Consider the following 7922-nt stretch of genomic DNA (forward strand, 5'->3'; position numbering starts at 1 on the left):
GTCTGCGCGCTGTGCTCTCCGGGACGTGCAGCTACGTGCCCACCTCCAGAACGACTTTATTTACAAAGCGATTACCATGTCATCTATTAGTTTTCCTTTTCCAGCACCAGCAGCCTTACTCAGCCTTCGAATTTCTTAATTACAAACCCGATCGCTTCTAAATCAACCCCAAACCGTCAGGCAGAGCCCCGAGGGAGACTGTGCAAGTTTGCACACACCCCCACCTCCCGGATCAAGGGCAACAGCAGAAGCAAGAAACTGTGTATGTGCAAAAAGGTGGATCTCGGGGACGAGGATCGCTGAGTTTGTTTACAGAGCAGAGACGCCTCAGCTCGGATGCCAAAGCTACCAAGAGCTGCAAAGCAAACTTCGCCAAAGCACACGTAGCCCGGGCGCAGCAGGCGGCCCGGAAAGCGCGGACTGGATCCTCAGACGCAGCAGCTGGACGGCCAGAACAGCGAGCGCGCCGGGTCCACCTGCAGCCCTGCAGCTCCCCCGCCCCAGCGCCTGTCCTTGAAAGGAGTGAGGAAACAAGATGAATCTTCCTGCAGAATATCTGTATCAGTTTACCTACTGCCCCTATAAACACACAAAGGCAAGGCCGAGGAAAGCGCCCTCCGGGGAAAGGGCTTTATTTATCCGGGACTTTAAAACCCTACTCCGTGAAACACAGCCCTGCCTCGCAGACCAGGGAGGCTTTTGCAAAGCCGGGGAGGCAGAGGAGCAGTAGGGAGGGAGGGGGCGCTGAGTGACCACCCTTTTCCCGGAGAAGGCAGCCCAGAACGCTAGGTGAGCCGGGTGGGAAAGCTGGGGGTGAGGGATCCGGCTGGAGGGGGCGATGAGTTTTCCCCGATCCTCTACGGGAAGGCGCTACCTGCGGGCTAGGACTACAGAGAGGATTTTCTCTCAGCCCTGCCTCTGTGGACCTGGAAGAAACCAGTCTGGGGGCCGCGGGGCGGTGCCTAGGCCCGCCGCAGCCTCTGCGCACGTGCCGCTGGCCGCCGGGACGCAGCTCCCCGACCCCGTCCAGTGTGCCCGGGGATCCGGAATCCTCTTTTTCTCGCCGCCCGCCGAGGAGGCTCTCGCTCCGCCCTTCCTGAAATCCGTATATTAACTGTGGCCAAACCCCGAAGAAACACAGCTCATTGTTGGCAGTTGCCCGGCGGTCTTGCGGAGCTGTGAGGGCAGCGGAGGGGAAATAAAAGGGAACGACTCCGATCCTGCCCCTGCAGCCGCTGCGAGACCTTGGCGCCGACCTCGCGACAGCGAGCGCCCCGCACGCCCGCCCGGAAGGCCCCCTCTATGTGCTGCTGAGCGGGTCCTGGATCCGACGATCCCGCCCTCGGTCTTCGGAGTAGAAATCGCAAAGACGGAAGGTGAGCGCGCCGGGCGAAGCTGGCTGGGGCTCCTGCCAGCGCAGTCCTCCGAGGGCTGGGTTTGCCCGGAGGAAGAGCGTGAGGCGGAGCTGGGGAATAACAACAGGATGTGCAACAACAGGATGAGGAGGGCTGATTTAATGCCTGAAGTTCGCGGCGGGGCTACAGGGCACTTCCTTTATTAGGCGACTTCGGGGAGCAGAGCGGGGTATGGGCTCCGGTTACCCCCACCGATCGCAGGGGAAGGGGCTGTTTGTGCAGCGCCGGGCTCTGTTGTGGGTGGCGCGTCCCGGTGCACAGGCTACCAAATGGGATCCCGGGGATGGTGATTCGCAGCCGACGTCCGTCCGGGGAGCCCGGGGGGCAGAGGCGAGAAAAAGTGGGGTGCGCTGTGGTGGGCGACACGTGTGGTGCGGGTCTTATCGTTTGCCCTTTTCACTTTCAGGACTGGAAATGGCAGACCATATGATGGCCATGAACCACGGGCGCTTCCCCGACGGCACCAACGGGCTGCACCACCACCCTGCCCACCGCATGGGCATGGGGCAGTTCCCGAGCCCCCATCACCACCAGCAGCCGCAGCCCCAGCACGCCTTCAACTCCCTAATGGGCGAGCACATACACTACGGCGCGGGCAACATGAATACCACGAGCGGCATCAGGCACGCGATGGGGCCGGGGACTGTGAACGGAGGGCACCCCCCGAGCGCGCTGGCCCCCGCGGCCAGGTTTAACAACTCCCAGTTCATGGGCCCCCCGGTGGCCAGCCAGGGAGGCTCCCTGCCGGCCAGCATGCAGCTGCAGAAGCTCAATAACCAGTATTTCAACCATCACCCCTACCCCCACAACCACTACATGCCGGATTTGCACCCTGCTGCAGGCCACCAGATGAACGGGACAAACCAGCACTTCCGAGATTGCAACCCTAAGCACAGCGGCGGCAGCAGCACCCCCGGAGGCTCTGCAGGCAGCAACACCCCCGGCGGCTCCGGCGGCACCTCGGGCGGCGGCGCGGGCAGCAGCAATAGTGGCGGCGGCAGCGGCGGCAGCAGCAACATGCCCGCGTCTGTAGCCCACGTCCCTGCTGCAATGCTGCCGCCCAATGTCATAGACACTGATTTCATCGACGAGGAAGTGCTTATGTCCTTGGTGATAGAAATGGGTTTGGACCGCATCAAGGAACTGCCCGAACTCTGGCTGGGGCAAAACGAGTTTGATTTTATGACGGACTTCGTGTGCAAACAGCAGCCCAGTAGAGTAAGCTGTTGACTCGATCGAAACCCCGGCGAAAGAAATCAAACCCCCTCCTTCTTCTGTGTGAATTAAAAAAAAAAAAAAAACATTCCCTTAGACACAGTATCTCACTTTTCAGACTTGAAAGGTTTGAGAACTTGGAAACAAAGTAAACTATAAACTTGTACAAATTGGTTTAAAAATTGCTGCCACTTTTTTTTTCTGTTTTTGTTTCGTTTTTGTAGCCTTGACATTCACCTCCCTTATGTAGTTGAAATATCTAGCTAACTTGGTCTTTTTGTTGTTTGTTTTTACTCCTTGTTTCCTCACTTTCTCCAGTGCTCAACTGTTAGATATTAATCTTGGCAAACTGCTTAATCTTGTGAATTTTGTAGATGGTTTCAAATGACTGAACTGCATTCAAATTTATGAGTGAAAGGAAAAATTGCATTAGTGGGTTGCATGAACTTTGAAGGGCAGATATTACTGCACAAACTCTGCCATCTCGCTTCATTTTTGTAACTATGCATTTGAGTACAGACTAATTTTTAAAATATGCTAAACTGGAAGATTAAACAGATATGGGCCAAACCGTTCTGGATCAGGAAAAGTCATACTGTTCACTTTCAAGTTGGCTGCCCCCCTCCCCCATATGTACAGACAATAATAGGGTGTGGAATGTCGTCAGTGGCAAACATTTCACAGATTTTTATTTTGTTTCTGTCTTCAACATTTTTGACACTGTGCTAATAGTTATATTCAGTACATGAAAAGATACTACTGTGTTGAAAGCTTTTTAGGAAATTTTGACAGTATTTTTGTACAAAACATTTTTTTGAAAAAATACTTGTTAATTTATTCTATTTTAATTTGCCAATGTCAATAAAAAGTTAAGAAATACTTGTTTTCTAGAAGTCATTTGTGGGTGGTTGTTCCCTTTGGTGGCTTTCTTTTTTTCTCTGTAAGTTGAACACTTTATTGATGAGAGTAAGCATTCCTAAGGGTAAATTACAGGACACTAAAACAGGTCATGATGAGCTTAAGCTGAGAGCAGGATTTAACATAATTGGCATAATGCTTCATTGTTATCACTGTAACATGCCTCTTGGTGTAGTTTAATCAGAAGCTGCAAAGTTGTCAAAGAGCATTTTTTTTCCTTAATTGCCGTCATATTCAAGTGTACTCTAGGCTTAGAAAGGTTTGTAATACTAAATAATTACAAATACTTTTTTCATAGAGTGGGAGGGGAAAAATTAAGTGCTTCTGGATATACCCGATTCAACTACTTCAATGGAAGTAGATTGGAGTAATATTCTCTGAGATTGATGAGGATGGCATTATGTATAAATCTATCTCTAGTGATGCATCTTATTTCTCAACAATAAGGAGAGGTACACATTTCTAGCTTAATCTGAAATAGTTTCTGACTGGTTTATATTTCCAAGGAAGAGGGGGCAGAATTCCACCTTGAGACTTAGTTTGTTCTCCTATATTTAAATTTTACTCAGTGAGGTTGAGTCAAAGGTCAAATTACAGTCTTTACAAGATGTTCCCTCTCAAGCATGTCCTGTTTTCCAGAATTCTGAGCCTTTTCTGTTAACAGACATTAGGTGCAAAGGACATAAGGATAAGATCATTTTAATTTTACCGTAATGGGTTATCAAGAGATAAAACTATCGTAAAGTAGGTGTCAAGTTTTGCCTTATATAATCAAGTAAAGGAAAAAGTAAAAATATCAAATTATTCCAGTTGGAAGGAGAAGAAATGTTTTGTTTTCCCTTTAATGTTTTCCTAGCTTATAAGAGCAACACACCTACATTTAAGAAAAAAAAAAAAAGTCTTTTGTATTTAACCAACTGGAGGAATAAAGAAATGTAGATGGAAGAAAATCTCACAAATAACACTTTAAAAGGGTATGTTATTTGAACATCTAATATTCAAGCTCATATTTTATAATTAAAAAATTAGGAGAGGAGGGTATTTAAAAGTGTTAAATTACAATGAATCTGGCAAAAAGACTGATTTCAATATAATTCAGATCACCTACATTCTATAATTCTATGTCCAAGGCAAGCCATGAAAATTAAGATGAATACTCCAAGGGATTTTTTACACCTCTGTAATTGACACTTCCTTATTAAAAAACTGTTCTAAATAAATAATTTCTCTGAAAATACACAGTCATTGAAAACGCTTTTCACCCCATTTTAAAACCTGATCCAGATTTCCTACATTAATAGTTAAAGCTGAAGTTTTCTTCAGCTAAGGCATGTCAATACTAAATCTGCAATCAGCAGTAAATCTTTCTGGCTAAGCATTTTCACAGTAAGTTTTTCTTTTTTCCAGAGGCTCAAGTGAAAAAATATGTTTGCATACATATTAATACCGCAATTCTAGTTCTTTTTCACTTGTGCCAGGAAAAAAAGAAAGCTATTGGAGGCATTGTTCTTTTTCATAAAGAAAGAAGCAGAAGAATTGTCTTGCCACCACCCTCCACCATTTATTCTGCCAGGGAATAAACCACAACACCTGCTCTGTCACTAAATTCCTCCTGCTGCTCTAACACCGGAACACGTATGTGACGATGCAGAGCCCAAGGAACTATTATTAGATCCTGAGCCCTTCTCTGCCAGAACAGAGGACTCAAACAGAGGAGCTGGGTTAAAAGCACAATTTCTCTTCAGTGCAAATACAAACCTCCTCCTCTCCCATTCACTTGAATGATCTCTATTTCATTAAAACTCTTTCTTGATCAACAATCGAGCAGATTCTGTGTGATATATCTGCAGGTCTCTTAAGCAGAGAAAAATAACTCCTTGTTTGAACAACCTGATTAATGAAACCTGTACAGTGACCTAGATCACCCGGCTACTGGCAGACATTTGCAAAACCTTTTGTGGTCTTGCTTCCTAAGTTGCTTATAGCATATGGGGAAATTTGACCTCTGTACCTTGGCTGTTTTACAAAAAGTTCTAATGTGGTACAAGAGAGCTTCTGTTCTTTAAGCGGTGCCCACAAATAGACACCCCACTCTTGATTTTCAAGAAGAGATCAATGATAAGCAACAGTACAACGTCATAGAAACATGTCCGAAAAATAAGTCCACATTAATAAAGACTGGTACCTCTGCCTTCTGACTGTTAAAATCCTGGTGGCGGTATCTTTGCTAGAGCTGATAAAGATGTTACAGCTATGGATGACTCTTTGAAGAACAGTTACCGAATCACCTCTGTTTATGGGGTGCTAGGCTAGAGCACTAGTTCCAGAAGGCTGACATCTATTGTGAAGTTTATGGTCTCCGTGACTTTTACTACTGTAAACGCCTGGGATAGCTATAAATTGATGTCAACATTAAAGGCCAGATCCTTTAGAGCAAAATATTAATCCACTAATCTATTATGGGTGGCTGGCTTTGAAATATAAACTTTGCAGTCCCGGACCATTAGGTGTTTTCGCCCCCTTGTGGAATTTATTTAGAAGGTCAAAGGAAAGCTGTTTGCTCAAGAAGGTTTTTGTTTGTTTGTTTGTTTTATTGTTTGTCTTTTCATCATTTCTGAAGACTTCATTTTCTTTCTGGACACAAACAACATATCTTTGAGCAACAAATCTTTTATCAAAGATTCCAAAAACACATCCTTTATGAAGATAAGAGTATTTTACTTAACAAAGACCTTAACCTATGATTAAATGGGCATAATTGAAATTTACATCTGTTTAAAAATATGCATTGGCTAAGGGATTGTCTTTTTTAAAGTATAATGGGCAATGCTTTCGCCTGTCAGTTAAAGGTGACACTCCACACCTTCTCAACAGAACTGTTGATTTGGGATAAGTGCAAATAATAATGCATTTGATGGTATGGGGTTGGAAAGGTGGAGGGGAACATCCAGGAATGTAGAAGGCAATTATCTGTGTTGGAATGTGACCAAGCCACAGGCTCTAATCTTGTGAAAAGGGCCAGAGGATGTTTAAGGAGAATGACTGTTGCTGTCTAATTGATTCACTAAAATTTACTTTAAAATAAACTTGGCAGATAACATTGTCTCCAAAAAATAAATAAATTTAGAATTCAAGGAATTTAGGGCCAAGCCATTGGCAATTTTCTCCTCTCCAACAGTATTGTTTTGCTAGCACAAAAGAGGTGTTACACACAGCTTCAGAGATGGTATTTATCATTTGGGTACATCCCACTATCATCAAAATCAGAGCTCCCAGGCAGGTTGAAGCAAGAGAACAATAGGAAGCACATCAAGTGACTTAGCCGATGAACCCCTATTATCATGTATTCTGTTTGTCTTTTCCCCTCAGAATAGAAGGAACAATGGCAATGTCAGAATTTTAATTGCAATGGACTGGCTTAAATTACTTGACCTATTTTTATCCAGCAAGGAGAGAAATGATTCTTTTTCTCCCGGTAGCCACACTTATAATTTAAATTGGAAAGAGAAATATAAGGACATTTTCTATCAAATAATGCACTGTTCATAAACAGTTTTAGTTGGCCTTAGAGTAAATAAGACCCACCTATATTTTTGAAAAATTTTAAGACACCTTAAATAATTTTTTTTCCCATTACAGGGGAATTTAAACTCTTCTATATTGTTAAATAGTGAGCTGAAAATATTCTAAGAGCTGCTGGTATCTGTAGTGTTTTGATATTTATGAACACAAAGAAAAGCTAAAAGATATAGATAGAGATCTCTTGTGTTGATGAACTGAATCCATGATCCCTGGGAAAGAGAGAATACCAACCAACCCCCTCCATACTTTCTATGAACACGTCACAGGTTTTTAGTGGCTGGATCCTTACAGTTACTTGTTTCCCCAAGATGAGCACTGAAATTCTCAGAGCCAGTCCTAGGAGACAGTTGGTGGTGCTTTTTGAGAACACAGCTTGGCTAAACCAGGACATGCAGAGTGAACTAAAGCAGATGAAAGGTGGACGACGAGTATTATTACTTGCTTTAGCTGTTGTTGCTTTTCATTAGGCTGAACTAATCTGGAGGATTAGTGTGGCAGAGCACAATGTGAGGCGAGGACAGTGGTTCACAGGATTCTTGGAATTTTCCCATGGCATCACTATTGTGCTCTGCTCTGAAGCCCTTCCCTTTCTTCCCTCTACAGCACTGGTTCCTTGATTACATTTTGGGCTGCTGAACAAAGCATACAAGGGATTCTACTTCCAAGGAGCCTGTGATAAGGCAAAGTTAGTGTGATAGGCATTGCAGGAGATATGCAAATAGGCCCAGGGGCTTTTGAAAAGTTAATAGCGTCAGAAGAATCCTGCCAGTCCCTTCTTAACATCTGGGTGGG

At 44.8% G+C, this 7922-nt stretch overlaps 1 protein-coding gene across 1 annotated transcript; it reads left to right on the forward strand.

Annotated features, from left to right (window-relative positions):
• The first annotated feature begins 682 nt into the window (after nucleotides 1-682).
• On the forward strand, nucleotides 683-3509 carry CITED2 (Cbp/p300 interacting transactivator with Glu/Asp rich carboxy-terminal domain 2). Its single transcript, XM_081044679.1, has 2 exons — nucleotides 683-1376; nucleotides 1822-3509. The coding sequence occupies exon 2, from the start codon at nucleotides 1830-1832 to the stop codon at nucleotides 2643-2645; it is 816 nt and encodes a 271-aa protein (XP_080900805.1). The 5' UTR covers nucleotides 683-1376; nucleotides 1822-1829; the 3' UTR covers nucleotides 2646-3509.
• The last annotated feature ends 4413 nt before the right edge of the window (nucleotides 3510-7922 follow it).

Source organism: Rhinolophus hipposideros, assembly GCF_964194185.1.
Source record: "Rhinolophus hipposideros genome assembly, chromosome: 3".
In the NCBI taxonomy this organism is placed as follows: Eukaryota; Metazoa; Chordata; class Mammalia; order Chiroptera; family Rhinolophidae; genus Rhinolophus; species Rhinolophus hipposideros.